The 19,197-nt window shown below is 32.2% G+C and overlaps 2 protein-coding genes across 7 annotated transcripts in view; both read right to left on the reverse strand.

Annotated features, from left to right (window-relative positions):
* LOC106078613 (tuberin-like) overlaps positions 1 to 5,398 on the reverse strand; it is a 34,250-nt gene extending 28,852 nt beyond the window's left edge. For 3 of the 4 annotated variants that reach the window (XM_056019234.1, XM_056019235.1, XM_056019232.1), the window contains exons 1-9: positions 5,023 to 5,398; positions 3,738 to 3,902; positions 3,047 to 3,133; positions 2,389 to 2,499; positions 1,866 to 1,945; positions 1,348 to 1,412; positions 1,090 to 1,222; positions 500 to 548; positions 185 to 310 (exon numbers count right to left, since the gene is read on the reverse strand). In XM_056019234.1, coding sequence (XP_055875209.1) covers positions 185 to 310; positions 500 to 548; positions 1,090 to 1,222; positions 1,348 to 1,412; positions 1,866 to 1,945; positions 2,389 to 2,499; positions 3,047 to 3,133; positions 3,738 to 3,884 — 798 coding nt within the window. In that variant the 5' untranslated portion in view covers positions 3,885 to 3,902; positions 5,023 to 5,398. Of the gene's footprint in view, positions 1 to 184; positions 311 to 499; positions 549 to 1,089; positions 1,223 to 1,347; positions 1,413 to 1,865; positions 1,946 to 2,388; positions 2,500 to 3,046; positions 3,134 to 3,737; positions 3,903 to 4,173; positions 4,193 to 5,022 lie in introns of those variants that run through there. The other variant, XM_056019233.1, reaches the window with a different exon arrangement.
* Positions 5,399 to 9,464: 4,066 nt separating this feature from the next.
* LOC106078571 (tripartite motif-containing protein 5-like) lies at positions 9,465 to 19,196 on the reverse strand. 3 transcript variants are annotated; one of them, XM_056019236.1, is made up of 5 exons: positions 18,510 to 19,057; positions 16,883 to 17,638; positions 14,242 to 14,535; positions 13,580 to 13,795; positions 9,465 to 12,041 (listed from the first exon to the last, which is right to left on the reverse strand). In XM_056019236.1, the coding sequence occupies exons 3-5, from the start codon at positions 14,531 to 14,533 to the stop codon at positions 10,882 to 10,884; spliced, it is 1,668 nt and encodes a 555-aa protein (XP_055875211.1). In that variant the 5' UTR covers positions 14,534 to 14,535; positions 16,883 to 17,638; positions 18,510 to 19,057; the 3' UTR covers positions 9,465 to 10,881. The 3 variants fall into 3 exon arrangements, with proteins under 3 accessions (XP_055875211.1, XP_013094923.2, XP_055875213.1); XM_013239469.2 differs by lacking the exons at positions 16,883 to 17,638; positions 18,510 to 19,057 and adding an exon at positions 19,078 to 19,196; XM_056019238.1 differs by lacking the exon at positions 18,510 to 19,057 and having other exon boundaries at positions 16,883 to 17,853.
* Between the last annotated feature and the right edge of the window lies 1 nt (position 19,197).

Genomic DNA, 19,197 nt, shown 5'->3' on the forward strand with positions numbered 1-19,197 from the left:
ACTATCTAGATAAGGTAACAGGACAAAAAAACTTGAGATCTCTGGCTAGTGGACAAAAAGAAAGTATATAAAGTACAGAAATTAAATTAAAATAACAAAAAATTGTATGTGCTATAAATTTAAAAAAAAAAAGATAAACATAGAGCTGGAAAAAAAAAATGTTTAATTGTTTCTGGCAACTTACTTCCCAGGACTTTTCACTGTACTCTTTTTTGTCGACAGTATGACACAGAGCTGCAACAAAATGATAAAGGGAGTCGGAAGGCAGGTAACTATAGCAGACAACAGCATCCAACACCTGCAGACATTTCTATGGAAACAGAAATTATACAAATATTATTATAAATATTTATGTAAAACTTGCAATTTTATCATTAAAGCTATCAGTCCAGGCCAAAAACAACAATAGAACGTAACAGTTTATTTAACTATAATTTACAACTATTGTACATGTTAAAAACCATTGGTAGTTCTTTGAGAAAATAGTCAATGTACTCACAGTGAGTTCCTCTTCTGATCGTGTTCTGTTTGGGATCATACAGGTTTGTCTGGAGAAAACATTTGCATTACAGTAATCAAAACACAGCATAGAATTTCTAAAAATTGTTGCAGTACTACAATGCAAAATTTAAGTAGAATAGTTTTTCCAGTAAATTTTACTTTAATGTGTTCAACAACGTGTGTAAACTTTAAAATAAAAAAAAAGAGGATTCTATGATACCCTAATAAATGTGTTCAAAACAACTTTAAAAGTTTTGAAAAGAATTACATCTTGAGACAAATGCAAAAATTACAAGAGACCAACATAATGAAATTCTTTGACAGACAAATAGCATTAGAAGATGTTAGAAAAGAGAAGATGGTTGGACTACATACACATTTTGAATGACTATAAGAGAAGACACAAAGTTAACAATGTTTATGTAGCATTTCAAAAGAAATGTTTAGTTCATCCATATACAGAAATCAATCAATCCATCAGAAAATATCACCTACATTAACTATTATTAGACTTAAAAAAACTTTATTAAAAACATATTCTTGAACTGACATTTAAAAAAAACAAAAGGAAGCAAACTTTGTACTTACTGTACCAGCCCCGACATAACATCTTCATCCAAATAAGCAGCATTGTATTTGATGACATTTAAAATAATAGGCAGAAAAGATGCAACATATCCTGCAGAGACAACGTCTGGCATCCAGTGCAATAAGAATGAGCCTGAAAGATAATTGAGTGATTGGTGTAAGATAAAAAGATCTTGAGGGACTAACTTGCTAAGTAATAAATAGTATGACTTTAGAAATATTTATAGATTAGCAATAAAATTATGCTGAATAGCTTACCAACTTTATCTTCAAAGTAAAGAAGGTTTTTTCCTTGTTCACTGAGAGTTTTGAAAAGTTCCAGTCTGATGGAAAAAAAAAGAAAACTTGACAGGTAGAAGTTGGGTTTAATTGGGTATTTCCTTAGTGACATTAAAAAGTTAGAATGGAAATAGGTTAGAGACATACAGATGAAAAGGAAAGACCACTTGTAGTAACTTAATGATGTGGACTATGCTCCTTTTTCTGTAATAAAGTTTTGTGTTCTTAAAGGCCGGATTAATTTATTTTATACTATCGGTTCTGTTGGTGTGTTGTACTGAAAAACTTGCAACTACAAGCAATATCATTTCAAGTAAACAGACTCACAACTTGCTCAACAACAACACATCCACTCAACTACTAGATACCAACCACCAAAACTATCAAAATGTTCTTTTCTATACTACTAATGTCCTCCTGCACAATAAATATTATAACTTTCTAAGATTATATTTTAATAGACTGTGTATGAATGTGATAAAAAAAAAAAAACCAACCTGTTGTAGATATCTGATGCATCAGTCAGGCTTTGAATCACTCTAAAGAAATGTGCTCTTAGAATACTCATATACTGAAGCTTTAAAGAAAAAAAGAGAAAAACTACAATGAATCATAACAATTGATATACAACATTAAATTACATTTAACTTATTGTTTTTACTTATTTTATTTATTTTATAATATATGATGGTCTAGAAGTGATTCAAGTTATAATCTTTTTTTAGAAGATAATTTTCAAGTTGATGCAAACAAATCTTAAACCAACTGATTATATCAAGGGTTAAGCAACATTAAAGACTGTGACACAGAAACAGCTTCTGGGAACAATGAAACTAAATTATTGGAAATTGTTCCTTTTCAATTAAAAAAGCATACATTCTAAAGCAATTTAAAAAAATATATATTATTCTAATTTTTATATTTAAAAAAATTAATCCATAAAAAAAGCCTTTAATCACACTGTTACATTAATTTGCTTTTAAAATTTAAAACAAAATTAGCAGTTCTTAAGTTTCTTACTTGACCCTCCAGGAGGCACTGCAAGAAGTATAGAGCCAGCTGTCTGTTATCTGGATCATTACTGGTGTGCAGAAGATCACTAATTTGCAACCACATGGCCTCAACAGCATTCTGTTAAGTTACAATATGTCACAAATGCATTTTATTACATTAATTTCATGGGTCACTACTAGATCATCTGTTTCATAGCTGTTTCACTATTGGGCGCTAGAGTGTTTGGCTTTTTTAAATATTCAAACCCACTGCAATCACTGTTAGTGTTGTCCTATTAATATCTTTTAATTTTTTTTTGTTTAATTTTATTAAATTTATATGAAAACTAAAAAAATGTGTTGTTTTCTAATGCATATTATATTATGCACCACTCCCACTTGAGAGAAAGAAAATAAACCAACACTGGAATTCTAAATGTGCTCCATAAGATTTTTCACTATCCATGCTATGAATGCTAATTATTAGTTTAAATAACATATTTCCTTAAACAAGCATATATTTTTTTAATAAAGTGCCCAAAACCTAATAAACAAAATTTTGCTCATAACAATATTTAAATTTTGTCTAGAACCAGCACTTGTATTTTTAGAAGCAATGGTTCAAAGCATAGAATTATGGAATACATATGTATATATCCTAGAAAACAGACAACATGCAAACTTACATCTTCAAGCTGTTTGTGTTTGACTACCTCACAAAGTTCCTTGATGGTACGAATTCTATTATTGGCTGGACTTTCTGGTCCTATTTCCTAATATATATATATTTTTTTTTTTGCAATTAAAAACATTTACATATATTATGCAAGCAATCAAATGATGAAGAAGAGCAAAAATTTTTACACGCATAAACTTTATTGATTAAATAAATTATATGTTTAAATGTCATGTATTGTAACTATTTTATAAATATATATGTATTTTGCGCGTTGCTGAGGTAAGTAAAGATTACCTCTTTCAGATCTTGCAATCTATGAGGTAGATGATGCAAAGTTCCTTGTTTCTGTGGCTAATTAACTAGGACCTGCACTATTACCAACTGCATTTACTTTTCCCATACCCATCAGCGTTAGGTGGACTAAGGGGTATCCTAAAAATCCCAGTATTCACCGAGATTCAAACTCTAGATCCCTTGATTCGTAAGCGTAGTGCTTTACAAATCAGCAACCATGCCCCGCTGATATAAGGTTTTGGTTGAAGCTTTATCAAAAAAGCTTATATATCATAAACAAAAAATTAATCAAAAAGAGTTCCTAACTGTCCTAATCATTTGAAATATTTAGGTGGCCATAAAAAGCATGCATAGATATATATTTTACATACATGATATAAAAATAAAAATGAATAGTTTCAAACCTTGAGTATTTCAGGTGTGAAAATAATTTCCTTTGTAATTGTTTTGGACACATTATGAGGTGCTGAAGTCCTTTTAAAGAAAAATTTTTGCATCTTCTCTTTAAAATTTTCTTCCCCTTTGTGTGTCTGCTTTCCTATTCCTGACATTGATCTGGATTTAAATAACTGAAATATATACATAATATTTTGAATTATAATTTGAGATGTGAAAATCTTATTGAAATCTGTGCACATAGATACCTGGACAATCAAGTAATGTTGAAGTAGAAAGTAATTGCAAAGAACCAAAAGCATGTTTTGCAGTAAATATAGCAGTATCAGTGTGTAACCTTAAAACTTTAAGTCTTAGAAAATGGAAACAACAGCACCATTAAAAGGAGAAGATAACTTAACAAATAGTGATAATGAAACTAAAGCTAACATCCTAAATTAATACTTTGCATCAGCATCCTCATCCCCAGGAGACAAAGACATATTACTTAGTCAACGCCACTCGAACAGAAAACATGAAAAGGACCAGCATGCCTGTGTGTAGTCGTTTTATATTATATATAATTACTAATGTATTTAAAACTTATTTAATTTATTAATTACGTGATTTGTACATACCCTAACTATTTGTATATTAAAGTATTAAATATTGTGACCATAATTTGGTTTTTTGTTGTTATTTAATTAATATTCTAGACTACAGAGGTAGGAAACCCAGTTAATTATATCATCCCTAGCTAAACCCAACTTGTCAGTGTGGAGCAGTTAGCAGAGAGAGCCTGAATAGTTAGAATCATTACAATAAAATAAATTAAAAGACAGATCTACTGTAGATCTCAATTATTCTATTATTCTTTTATAATGATAATAAAATCATATAATCATATTCATAATATAATAATGACAATTAATAATCCATATGAACTTTTAATTAAAAAAAACAACATTTTACAGTTAGTAATTACATTTACAGTTTATACTTACAGTAATTACAGTTTACACTTACACTAACAATGAAAAACAAAAGTTACAAAACACATGATTAAATCATAAATGATTTTTAAATGTCAAAAAAGAAGATCTAAGCATAAAATTAAACGGGGTTCTGAGTTCTGTGGCAAATGTTTTTCCTTACAATTTAATTATTAATTTCAGACTTTACTAAGACTTTAGTCACTTTAGACTAAACTAAAACTTGACTTGAGTTGGATCAGACTTAGAATTAGAAACTTAGAAGTTAGATCAGTGTCAGAGTCAGTGTGTTAGAATGAGATTTGATCTACAATCTACTCACTAGTAGTAGTCTAGTCTAGATTGGCTTCTCTAATCTCTTTCTTCTGATCTATAAAGTATCATTACTGTCGTTGGGGCACTTCTTTTTATAACTATTCTTAATTCTATTTCTAGTGACCTAGGACTAGATTGACTAGATCTAAACTAGTATACTAGTATAGTATATTATATTATATCATAATAAATATAGACTCTAGGCAGTCTAGGCAGGTCTATAATATAGTAATTAGATCTATATAAATTAGGGTATGATCTAGTCTAGAGTCTCTAGATTCTAATAAATCTAGATCTAGATTAGATTCTTTCTCTAGAGTAAGACTAAGAGTCTAGATTCTAGATATCTCAATCTGTATTTGTTTAGGTATACTAGGCTACTCTTCAATGCAGGAGGTTTACTGAAGATACATATTAGTACCGTGGCCTAACCTAGATAAATTACTTGAAAAGATCATGTTATAATTAGATCTAGATCAGTGATTACCAAAGTGGCCAAGAATTAATAATCCTGTATAGATTCATTGGGGTCAACGACGACTTCAAAAGAGGTCAACATAACTCAGAAGCGGCCTTAGGGGTGGCAAGTGGAGCAACCGTTCCCGCGATCGGAGATTTTATTAAAATGTCACCAACTTCGAAAACAAAATCAGTTGTCATAAACTAGGACTAGTTACTCAATATTTTTCCCAGTTTCTTTTATAATACTAAGATAGCCTACATATTTGGTTTCGAAATACCGTTCAGTTTCGGTTAAGACAGCATCTAAAGAACTGCCGATTCTAAGAGGCATAATATTCATCGTTGGTTTAACACATCACAATAAAAACACGTAGGTGGAAGCTACCAATCCAAATAGTAGGCCTATGTTTCGTATTTAAACATTTTGACGTCCAAACGGATTTTATTAGGAAAATGCGCAGTGATAAAGTTATAACTACTATTTGAATTATGAAAATTGAATATGAAAGAGCCATTTATAACATTTGTAGTAACATAAATGCAACTTTTGAAAAATTGATTTTAAAAAAATGAACATATATATAACTAAAAAAAAAAATAGTGTTTTCTTGACTTTCGATTGTGATACGTTCTAAGACCGCACGCGAAGGTCAGATTTTCGCGGTATTTAATTTCATATAGGCCTACTTACAATATTTTCGGATATGAACAGTGTCACAGGACATCCCCTCTAGAAAACCATTTCCTTTTTCAATAATAACTTTTCAATGATGTTCCTTTTAGTAATTCAGTAATTTTTAAAAGTGTTATTCACCACTGTTATGTCGCATTACAGTATGAAAAGAATTATGGTACGAATACATTAAATAAAGGCATACTGTTACTTTAGTCTGTAATGGAAAAAAGGGTTGATAACCTCATTTGGTACTGTAACTGTAACTATATATATATAGTCTACCCGAGTCTACCGTTACTGCTAAGGGCCCCTCACATGACGCTCGCCCAGGGCCCCGCGCACTGCTAAGGCCGCCCCTGTCATAACTTCATAAGTGTACAAGTGTATAAGAGATGTAATTGGGAGTCTACGATAGAGGATCTCATTTCCCATTGTTGGAATTAATCGAGGCTTGTCCCTCGAGTTTGAAGATAGATTAATAATAAGGCTTGTCTTCGAGTTCGATTAGTGAGGAATGCAGTATTTCCCGTGGCTGCGCAGCCCCAGCTGTGACCAACATATTTTGCCACACCCAAGGCAAGCATATAACCATTGTCCACATGTGGTCGATTTATATTTTCTTTTTGCCGTCTGCGTCTGTCCTCGGCAGCGGATTTTCTTTTGTTCTAAAATGTGTAGGCTATCCCGCGGCCTTTTGTGAGTGACCTACAGCTGTCTCGTTCTGAGACCGCATGCAACCAGGTGCTCTCTTCTATGTCAGCTAAGGCAAGTTGGCGCCTAAGCTGGTCTTTGAAGCGTCTCCGTGGGGCACCTCTGTTACATCGACCACCTTTAAGCTTACCAAAAAAAGACAGCCTTATTCGGCATACGTATCACATACTTTAACTCATAGACATATATTATATATATATATATATATATATATATATATATATATATATATATATATATATATATATATATATATATATACGTTTACTTTTTTTTAAAAGAGAAAAAATCTATTTATTAAGCATATATATATTGACCCTTTACAAAGCAATTAGATTTTCATTATAAGACATCAGTTAGGTCAGGTTCACATGTTCATTCTTACCTTTCCCTTGGTCTGCTGGACCGCTGGGGCACCAAACAAGATCTGTCAACCTTCTTTCTTTATTCTTCTCTGTCATTTGTCTTTGATAGAATTTCATTCTGATGTTCTTTCTGAAAATATTGAAAACTGCCTTTTTACCTGCCTGGGTAGACCACTTCGGGGGCCCATTTGGAGTTTGTGTTTCCACACAAACTGTCTTTGTAACCTTGTTTATTTATTTTATAGTTTGATCACAGAAGTTTCTTGATTGGTCATAATTTTCCAAAATCCGTATTATAATATCTTTGCTTCCAATATTGGAAACATTTGTTCGAAATGAATTGAAAAAGATTTTCAATATACGTTCATACAGATTTAGAAGTGTTTCAATTCAAAAGATGAACTACCGTTAAGGCTCATTACGTTTCAATGAGTAGGACCTAGTCCAGAATGGAAGACTTCTGAAAAGGTTTAAATTTGAGAATGTAAAAGATGGCCACTTATAGATCATGATTGGGCCTAAAAGTTAATTTCTCAAATCACATATTTGGGAGAGCTTTAATCCTCTAAACATCAATAGTGTTGCCACTCGAAGAAAATATGTATACGAAGAAAAGGCACTATAATCTTCTTTGTAATTGTCCTAAGAGTTGAAGACTTTTCTGAGAGGAGTGAGAGGATCCAAGTAGATGAAATTTGTTACATTCTAATAATCGATGGCTTGAATCCAAAGACGTTTGGGCTAGAAACGAGGCCGAACACACCGGGGAAATTTCCCTCCCCCCCCCCCCAATATTCCTTTTCCATACCACATCAGCAATGCAGGTAGCCTATATCCTCCATAAAACGATTCCTTGAGGAATGGTGTGTGGATAGTAACATACATCTAGTTGTTGGGGCTCTTTCCCATCCCCGGATGTGCAATGGACTAGCTACTTATGCATCCCAACTGGGCTTTCTGTTTTGCATCTCTATTGGCCTATAGATCTCTTAAGACCGTTTCCACCAGGGCGAGGACGACATGGCCTAAATTTTGCCGATGTGCCAAAAATAAAATAAAAAAATATCCACCAGGGCGCAACGTTGAGGTTAAAATGCATTGCCCGGGAAGAAAGGTCAAGAATATAGGCCTACATTAAGTAAATATGCCTGAGCCTGATCATAAATGGCAATAAGACGGTACCTTCAGGCTGACGAAAATTTCAAGGTCAATAGCACAGTAAAAGCTTTTGCTAAAATGTAATGCACTATAAAACTGTGTGAATGTCAGGATGTTTTAATCAGTAAAAAGCGTGCCTATTTGTCATAATGTTTTGATGCATCTCTTTTGGTCAAACACCAATTAGAGGATAATTTAGTCACATCCGTTGATTGAATACTTATACTTGTATCAAACAATTCCATCACACCGGCACCACTTTCGTCCCACACACGTGAATATATTTTGTTGGAGGGAAGTATGATAGTTAAGACAAAGTCTTGTGCCCTCGATGTAACAGATATCAAATGAATCTTAACAATAAAATGTGTTTCACTTTTTCAAATACACATATGATTTCTATGAACTGTTTCTTAGACTAGAGATAGGGGCCACGAGATCTAGATTACACAGAATTAAATGAGCTACCTACAACTGGCTACAAGTAGTCCAATTGATAATTTACCACCGGTATTTGTAACAATATATTTTTTCACATCACAGTCTATGTAAGAATTTATAGGCCTGGAAAGCATTTTTATTTCATCCGTAATCTGACAACATTGTTATTTTAATGGTACAACAAAAGCACACAGAAATAATAGCCTGAACCATACATTATAGTGAAGTCCTATTTAGTTAAGTTTTTGAAATTAATGCTATTTCTATAACAGACACAGTCAACGATGCTTATTTTCCTTAAGTTTGTTATTGCATTTATCAATGAATTAATTCATTGTAGATGTGACTTTTTTTTTTAACAATGCAATTTTAAAAAAATAAATATTTTTATATACTTATTCATGTGTGATAATATTTTTTAACTACCGTATTTATTTATGTGTGACAATATTTTTTTAAAAACTATTTTTAGTGTGACTGTGTGACTTTTTTTTTTTTTTTTTTTTTACTACTTATTCAAGCGTGACAATAAAAAGACTACATTCAATACAACCAGAGACCAAGCTAAACTAAGGCACAATTCATTGATACGGATGTCAACTAATCTAAGCAAAAATGCCTTGGAAGTCAATGGGTCATCATGATTGAGCTTCTCTTTGATATATAGGTAATCTTATCTTATTAAATACAGACGTTTCTCAAAAAAGACGATTACATCCTAAGCATCATGCGTTTTGTCATGCATATTAACCAATGACCTAAATTCTGCCAAGTCACTGGTTTTCCTGGCAGGCAACCCATTCCATGCTCTAATAGCACTAGGGAAGAAGGAGCATTTGTACAAATTTGTCCTAGCATATGGAACAAGGAATGTTCCTTTACCTTTGTGTCTGAGTAAATTAAAACAACAATCCATTACATGCAAACAGGGCTTTAACATCTTCGTTATTTAAAAAGGAGCACTTGAACTTTTCAAGTGGTCACTCCAATGGATCTTGATGATGATGAGCATAAAGTAAATAATAATAAACAAAAATAATAAGAAAACTTCACAGATTTTACCATTCACATTGACTAACTTACTTCCCAAAACAAAACAAAATATTTCACCTGCTGCTACAATTGTTTGATTTTGTATTAAACATTTTATTAATGTTCAAGGTCTGCACCGAAATACAAAAACTAGAAAACCAATGCTTGAAATAAATAAATCAGAATATTAAAAAAAATCATCTAAATATTGGTAGGCCTAAGACTACCTTAAATTGGTGAAGAAAACATTTGTAAGTATATTTAATTATTTTAGCAAACAAAGGATTTGCAGCCAAGAAAATTTAAATAACAATGAACATCTTAGTAATTATATTATCAAAATGAGAAAAACCTTTCATTTATATAAACCTATATATTTGTAAAAAAAAAAAAAAAAAATGGAGACAAAAAGGTCCTGAGCAATATAGATCTATGTAATAATAAAAAGAAGGGAAAAAATGCACTCATACACAAGGAAATGTTTCAAATCTAAGAACCCAACAAAAAAAAATCTGTTTTTAACTATGAAATTTTTTTTTTCTCAATGTGTATTCAGAAAGACTGCTTGTGTGTAACTAGACCATACATACCCCGGTATCAGATAAATTATCACTCCGAACTGTAACTTGTGATCATACTGAACAAATAATTATCTTTAGATCATTACAATGCTTTCTCTATATTAACAAAAACACCAAGAGGGTAAGTCAAGTACTATTGGACTGTTAAGCATCAAATCTCTGAAACATTAAAGCTCAGCAGTAGTTTTTGTATAACAGAAAGTTAACTTTTGATTCTTCTAAATATGATGTGAACATCTTGCTCTTGTAACTTAGCTAAAGTATGTTTGAACAAAAAATGCATCAATAATGTTTCAGTGTACATTGCCTACAAGAAATTATTTCATTTGATAGCATTTATCCCTTGCTTCTATAAAAAAAAATAATTAATCAAATTTTTTTTATAGTTTATTGTACAATTCAATTATTGCAGCAATATAATGAGTGACCATCACATTAAATTAATCAGCTTCTGAGGGTGACCAAGACTCATCTTCGCTAGAGTCTTCCTCTGTATACTTGTTGAGTAAATATGCAGCAGTAGGGGGAACTTTTACATTGGGAATAACATCTTCATCCAAAGGAACCAGTTTGTCCTGTAACTTTACTGAGCTTCTCGTCTGAACCCTAGTGGAACTTCTAGTGCTTCTTGTGTGTGGTGTTCTAGTGGAGCTTCTTAACTCTCTTGCAGTGTTATTATCTGACAGTCCAGAGGTACTTTCACTACACGTGGCAGTATTATTGGTTGACTGAGACACAGTGACCTTTGTCTTGGCATCATCTTCTGCTTCAACTTGCTTGTTGGTGGCTTTTGTCATAACAGAGCTGGATGACCCTGAGTCAGTTTGAATAATACTATAATGTGGTTTTTGGTGTTTTTCTTCTCCCCCAGGTCCAAAATATACTTTATGATGAAAAAGAATATGGCTTCTGCCTGCTGCACCCCCAGAACTAGATGGTAGATCACTACCTTGAGCTCCTGGTGATTCTTCTTCAACACCTGCCCCAAATGGCTCAGACTTGCTATGAGAATTATGACGCTTGCCTGTTCCTTTTTTCTTTGTGGCACTGGACACCCCAGCTTCATGAGAAGCAACAGAATTTTTTGATGTCTGGCTCCTTAGGGAGTTCAGTTTAGCAACAGGCAAGGCAGACGATGTAGAGGGGCCCTCTTCACCGGCTGATGAAGGTTTGGCCCGTTTAAATACTAAAAGATTATCATAATCCTGAGACCTCTTGTTGTTACCATTGACACTGGTGGCTATACTTTGGGATGCAGCATCTACCTCAGCTAATGAATTATCACCAGGGAGGCTCTGTGTGGTTTCATTTTCTACATTTCCTCCAGTGCTACTCAGAAACTCAAGACTGGGTTCTTCCAAAGACTGATCGCTGTCATGACCACTGGTGCTCAAATGTTCCAACACTTCAGAATTGAGGCTCTGTATATCCAAATCTGACCAGTCATCTGAAGTAGTCGACCAGTGAAATGTTGATGATATGCTGGATAGTTCACTGGATGAAGAACTCAGTGCAGGAGAGATTTCATGATGTAGTACTGACATCTTGGTTTTCATTTCATCAATAGTTTTCTGCATATTTGCCTTATCTTCTTTTAGCTCTGTGAAAACATACAATATAAATTAGATTTGTGTTGAACACATGAAAGGGTGCCTTAAAATTATTTTTTATATCTGTGAATAAAAAAACAAAAAAGTGAACTGAAAAAAAAAAAGTGAATGCAGTTTATCTCTGTAACACTCAATTTTCATATTAGCCTAATTATCTCTTGGGAATCTCCAAATATAAACCTCATGATAGACTTCATATGTTCTTACAAAAAAGCATTTTAGTCTATCTTATCTTATAAAATACAGACATTACTTCAAAAAAGATGATTACATCCTACGTATCATGCATCTAGTCACATATGTTAACCAATCACTGCCAAGTCACTGGTTTTCCTGGCTGACTCATATGCAACCTATAATATTGCATGCTCTAATAGCAATAGGGAAGAAGGAACATTTGTACAAATTTGTCCTCGCATATGAAATGAGGAATGTGCCTTTATCTTTGTGTCTTTCTAAGTATTTTATTAGATTTTGTTTTTGTATTTGAAATAATGGTTCAGTGTTTTATGTACAATTGCTACTTTACTTTTGAGTCCTCTCTACTGAAGGCTTTCTAAATTTAGTGATTTTACTAAAGGTGTGAATATTCGTTAGTTATGCATCTCACTGCTCTATTTTGGGTCTGTTCCAGTTTCTTAATGTTTTCTTGAGTTAATGGGTCCCAAATAAGGATGCATATTCTATTATTGGCCTAACCAAGGTTAAATAACATTTTAGTTTTATGTTCTTATTTGATTTATAGAAATTTCTTTTTATAAACCCAAATGCTTTGTATGTTTTTTTTAAAATAGTTTCATCAATATGGGGACTCTAGGTATTTTGCGTTTTTAGTCTGTGTTACTGGTTTACCATGAATAAGATAAGTGGAATTAATTTGTTTTAGTTTTTTTGTTACTCTTAATAACTGACATTTTCTGGCTGGAAAGACATGCTCCAATTTGATTCCCATTTCTGTAATTCAACTAGTTCTCTTTGTAAAATTTCTGTGTCTTGTGTTGTTTTTATTGTTCTATGTATTATGCAATCATCTGCAAATAATCTGACTTTTGTTCCTGAACTAATGCAATTTGGTAAATTATTTATGTTAATTAAAAATAGTAGTGGACCTAAGACCGTTCTTTTTTGAGGTACAACTGAGTTTACTGTTATTAGTGTTGATTGAGAGCCTACAGCTAATTCATAACTACAATTCTAGTTTTTGCAATCATAACAAAAACGTTCTGATGCTAGTAGACTTACCTAGTCAAGTGCTTTTAAGGAATTAACAAGATCAAAAACATCTTTAAAAAACATATGTTAGCTCACTTGTAAATTTTTAATTTTCTGGCATTCAAGCAATTAAGAAATTTATGAGTAAATTAGGTCAGATGGTGGTGCTGGAATTGATTTTCTAATCTACTTGGATCAGATTCTTTACACTTAATTTAATTCCTTGATCTTTATTGCCATCAACAGTTTTCAATTATTCTTCAAGTCAATGTTAACCACAGGTTAAGAACAAAATAAAACAGCTAAAAAGATCTACCTTTAACTAATTCCACTAATGCAGTCACACATTCGTGTTTCTCTTCCTGAAAGGTGGACAACATCAATCCACATCCTTTGGTACACATTTTATGACGGTATATACAATCATTTTGTTCATGCTCCACAATTTCTTTGCGAAGCATGTGAGCTGAGCATTCTTTATATTGGCACTTCACCACAGAGTATTCACATTTTACAAGATGATCATAATAATCTGGAGTAAAGATTTTTGTTTCAAATTTAACACATTCTACATATTAATCAAGTTTACTAAGGAAATGTATATTATACACACACACACACACATTTATATATCTTCACATACGCACAACTTCAGTTTCAACAATTTAGCCTGCATAATAAAGTTATGCACAGTAACTAATAGAATTGAAGAGAAGTCCACACTTTGAAGAACATGACAAAACTATTCAGATGATTTACAGTTTTACACAAAACTTCAATAAGAAAAAAAAATAAAAAAAAAGTGTGCATTTAAAAAAAAAAAAGTTTAAAATGCACTAAAATAAGTCGAAAAAAAAAAAAAAGAAAAGATTTCATTATTATTGTAAGTGATTTATATAAATACCCCCCAAAAATTATTTTTTTATAATAAAAATGTATTTTTGTATATTTTTTTTATAAATTAGAGTTAATACTTACATTCCATTTTGATAGGAGTAATACAACCGTTGTCATAATTGGGGCATTTCATTGTCAGCTTGTTAATCAAGTTCTGCACAAGTGGCAGCACATCTTTTAACATTGATTTCTTGCATTTCTTTCGACACAGGGGACATTTACTCTGCTCCCTCACTGCTTTATGGATACAGTCTGTACAGAACACATGGCGACAGGGTGTCTCCAAAGGTTTATCTAGTATATTCATGCATATTCCACATAGCAATTCTTCATCAGGAACAGGCAAAAAGGAACTTACATTGTATCTGGACATGTCTGAAAATTATTTTTATATGATATTAATACTATATTGAAACCAAAATGTATTAGTATTACTAAAACTACTATCTCTAGTATATTAATACTATATTGAAACCAAAATGTATTAGTATTACTAAAACTACTATCTCTAGTTACTTCTAGATTCTAGTAACTACTACTACTATTTAATCTAATAAATCTAGATTCTATCGAAATTTGTATATTATAAATATCTCCTTTCTTCAAGATCTAATTCCATTATACTTCAAAAACATGCAATGACTGTCTAAATTCTAGTAAATGTAGACTTAAAAAAAAAAAGCTCCCCTTTCAGACCTTTTTGGCCTATAGGGCAGATGATGTAAAGGTCATCTGTTTCTGTGGCCTATGGTTAACAAGGGTGTAATTTGGCCAGCTCCACGACTAACCGCTTTTACTTTTCCCCAACTAATCATTTAAATCATCTAATAATAATCTGATGTTAGGTAGCCATTAGAGCTAGGTGGATTCAGATGCACACCAAGATCCCGAAATTAAAAATCTCAGTCTCCCGGTTCGGAAGTCAAGTGCTTTACCTCTAGGCCACCAAACCTTGGAGGATTCCTCGACAATTCGTTCACTGACATTTTGTTCACACGACTATCTGTTCACCTGACATATCCCTCACCGACATTTTTTTATGACAAATCATTCACTGACAATTTATTCACCATCAAATCGTTCACAGGATAGTAACATATTGTTAATATTATATATTCTCGTCGCTTGTGTAATCTGTTTACATTAAAACTTTGGGGGCTATTATTTCCAAAAAAGAAATTTAATCTGAGTTTCTTTGTTAATTTTCTTTTTAAATTCTTTTTCATTGTTTACTTTATACTATAGTGAATATGTCCAATAGGTCTGTTAAGTTAGGTGAAAAAAAAATTTAGAAAAAAAAAATATATAAAGAAAAAAATAATAATAAATACTCAACAAAAAAAAAAAAAAAAAACTTTCACCAAGTTTTGCAAACGCATAGATAAATGTAAAAAACAATGACTTGTCAATGAACCATTTCTCCTTTAATAAGTAATGGTTCCCTGTTCGATAAAGTTGTAGTACCTCTAGAGCCATCATTCTGTCTAGCACCCAAGAAAATGTTAACTAGAGTATCTAGCTGAATTGGTAGAGATAAAAAAGGGGGAGGGAGTTATAGGTAGAGGAAGGCCCTAAAGAGTGTTGACCATAACGGCAAGATGGAATAGGTATTCAATAAAACATCTGGACCGCTATTAAAAAAAAAATATTAAGAAGATTTAAGCAAATGTGGCTGAGGCGAACAAGACTATATGACGGACATGAGTGTAAAAGAAGGCCTACATAATGAAAGTAAAAATGTTGCTATAGTGAATGAGTGCCCATTTAAATTTTTTCAGATAGCTTGTTGTAAGATCGCATTTTTTAAGTATAATTTTTATCACATACTGTCCTCATTAACAAAGAATTAACACACACAAAAAAAGAAAGAAATTTAGATTAGGCCCGATCTTTAGCAATCAAAATTTTTTTGTGAAATAATAGCTACAAAAGTTTTAATGTAAACAAATTACACAAGCGACGAGATTATATAATATTAACCATAGACAATATGCTACTATCCAGTGAACAATTTGTCTCAACGATATGTCGCTGAACGAAATGTCAGTGTATGAATAGTCGTGTCCGCCTCAGAGTGTTATAATAACTGTAGAGCTAGCATAGTATGATAATAATAATGATAGTAATTAGGCTAGGTCTAGGTCAAGATTCAAGATCTAGAATCTAGATTCTAGTACTTAGTCGACTTTTTAGTCACTTACTGACTTAGACTTAGCCGGATAGTTATAGTCATAGTAGATCTAGATAGGTACTTTGATAAAAATTTCAAACTCAATATATTGTAATGAAACTGATATAGTTAGATAGAGATCTTTAAACTGAATTTATTGATACCTAATTTATGTTTATAAGATAATTAGAACAGAAGTTATAGCAATTTTAGTGGCGAAAATTTTGCCTATATTTTTAAAAATATTTCGTGACCGAAAAAGGGAAATTTTGCAATAAAAATGCTGTAACTTATAAACTATTTGAGTTATTTGCATGAAAATTTCACAAGAAATGCATGATTATGTCCTGATATTTATTTTACTTTCAAACAACGGATAGACTTTGACGAAATTTTCTTATTAATTTTTAAAGTGAGGTTACTTGTAAAAAAGAAACGATCGACGAAGAAGTACTTTTTCACATTTCAAAGACCATAACTTTTGAACCGTAAGAGATAATTGAATACAATTTTAAACAGAGATTCTTGATTACCTGTTACTATTTATTTTACCTTTAAATTATACATAGAAGTCCAAGAAAATATTTTACACTTCATGACGAGGCACCACGTGTCAAAAAAAAAAGACAGAAAAGTGCTTTTTTTCTGTTAAAAAGGCTGTAATTTTTTAATTTTCAGAGATATATGAATAAAATTTTCAGCACAAATGCATGAATTTAATTGTGTTGTTCTTTTCATTATTTTGAAACCTGAGATTGAAGTTAGCACAAAACTTTTTTTGGTTATAGCACTGTGGCGACAGTAAGTAGATGTAATAAGTCACCAGGTCGAAAATAATTTTCCAATATGAACTTTTTTGTTTGCCCTCGATGATAGTGGCAGAATCTGTTAAAGTATTAAATTACATCCCTGTCTGTTGCTGCCACATTAGTGTGTATGACAATCATGTCAAAAGATCAGCCATATCTCCTTCTTGAGCTCTGCAATGCTGCCAGGTGTCAAAGTTAGTGTATCATCCAATACAACTTAACTACACTACTACTGCTCCCTGGCTCTGCATCATCAGTGTATGTTTTGTTTGTTTTACATGTTCCGGATGTTCCTTCAGAGTTGAAGATAGTTACTTCCTAGTCCAAAGCTCCGGCTGGACGAGGAGGGAGCGGGTAGGGTTTGAACCCGGGACCATCGATAAATCCAAACGACAATCCAGTGCGCAGACCGCACGACCAGGCAGCCATCCGACTTTCATGTCACCACACTCACCACCTAGTGGCACACCACTGCCAGTTATGTCCATGATGAAGTTTTCTGTGAAAATAAAAAAAATATTTATAATTGAATAATTGTCTTTAATTTGATTTTCAATTAATTATCATATATTCATATTCATAATTTAACACAATTTATTAGATTTTGATTTATTTTAGAAAAGTTATTTTAAAATATTTTCTTAGCTACTGATCTAGCATAGTATGTAATAATAATATTCTTTTAAATAGACCTAGTATTCTAAAATTTAAAAAAAAAAAAAAAAAAAATTGTCTTTAGAAGATGGGTCCTTGCTAATCCAATCTAATCTTAATTATATTTAATGATTTTTAGGAATCCAGTCTTTTTGGACCTAGATCTATTTAAAATCTAATTCCACTGCTAAATTTATAAATATATGTATAGATCTACTATTTAAATTAAATAGCAAAGATTTTTAAATAGGCTTAATTAAAACGGAGTTATGATCTCGCAACTAGATCTAGCTTTAAAATTATTTCTTAATTAACGGCCTTGATCGCGATTGAATATCAGGCTTCTTGCGAGATAAATAAAGAAAATAACATCATAAAAGTTAAATATTATCATCAAAATAATATTTCTAAAGTTTTAAATTAATAGATGATCAAAGAATTGATCGCTGTTGATGGATTTAGAAATGAAAGGAATGTAAGAAAAATACGATACGGCCATTGTTATCATTGTTTCCATCATTTCCGGTAAAATGGTCGCGATCGCTTCGTTCTCGAAAACGATACCCCGTCCTTAGAGCTTACGACTGGCCATCAAGGCAACAACTTATTGAGATAAAACTAATGAAAATAGTTAGGTCTAATGTTAATCTACACGCAGTAATTAGTTTCAATGACGACACGCGATAAAAAATATAAAAATTTTGAAGTCAACTTACCCGCTATCTGCCGTACGAGAAATGTCCATGAAAACAATAGAACCACGCTGATGTCGATCTAAATAATTAACTGATATACTATCCATGTGAAAGGAATGGGCACAATTAATCCGATTAAGGATTATTTTGAGAACAATACCACATTATACTAGACCACACATTGTCTCAGCCTTATATACTGCCACAGGGAAACACTAGTTTCCGGTAACCAAAAAAAGTCGACCTATTGAAGCCTATTCCGGAAAATCAAAGTACCTAATCTAGAGACTAAGTCTAAGATGTTTAAGTTAAGTCTAGATCTAGAATATAAATTATAGACTAGTCTAGAAGATTCTAGATCTATATTCTAGAGACCTAACGGTGAACCACACGAGTGACGAGGCTATCACGAACTCAGACACTCTGAGCCTGCGGCTCTGGCCTCAGCCTCTGGCTCAGCTGTTCTCTTCACAATACTTAATACTAGTAATAATAGTGAGATTTTTTAGGAATTCCTCCTTTTTTTGCCAGCCATATTGTTGAGTTTTAAAGATGAAAACTCCTGTCTTCTAGAGAATAGAGTTCTCACCTCTAGACGTGTAGATCTAATCTAGATCTAGTATATACTCTAGACTCTAGATCGAGATTCTATCTTGATGTTTTGAAAAATGGAGATCTATTTACACCGGAAGTTTGTGTGATAAGTGAT

The sequence above is a fragment of the Biomphalaria glabrata genome, chromosome 2 (genome assembly GCF_947242115.1).
Source record: "Biomphalaria glabrata chromosome 2, xgBioGlab47.1, whole genome shotgun sequence".
Classification (NCBI taxonomy): Eukaryota; Metazoa; Mollusca; class Gastropoda; family Planorbidae; genus Biomphalaria; species Biomphalaria glabrata.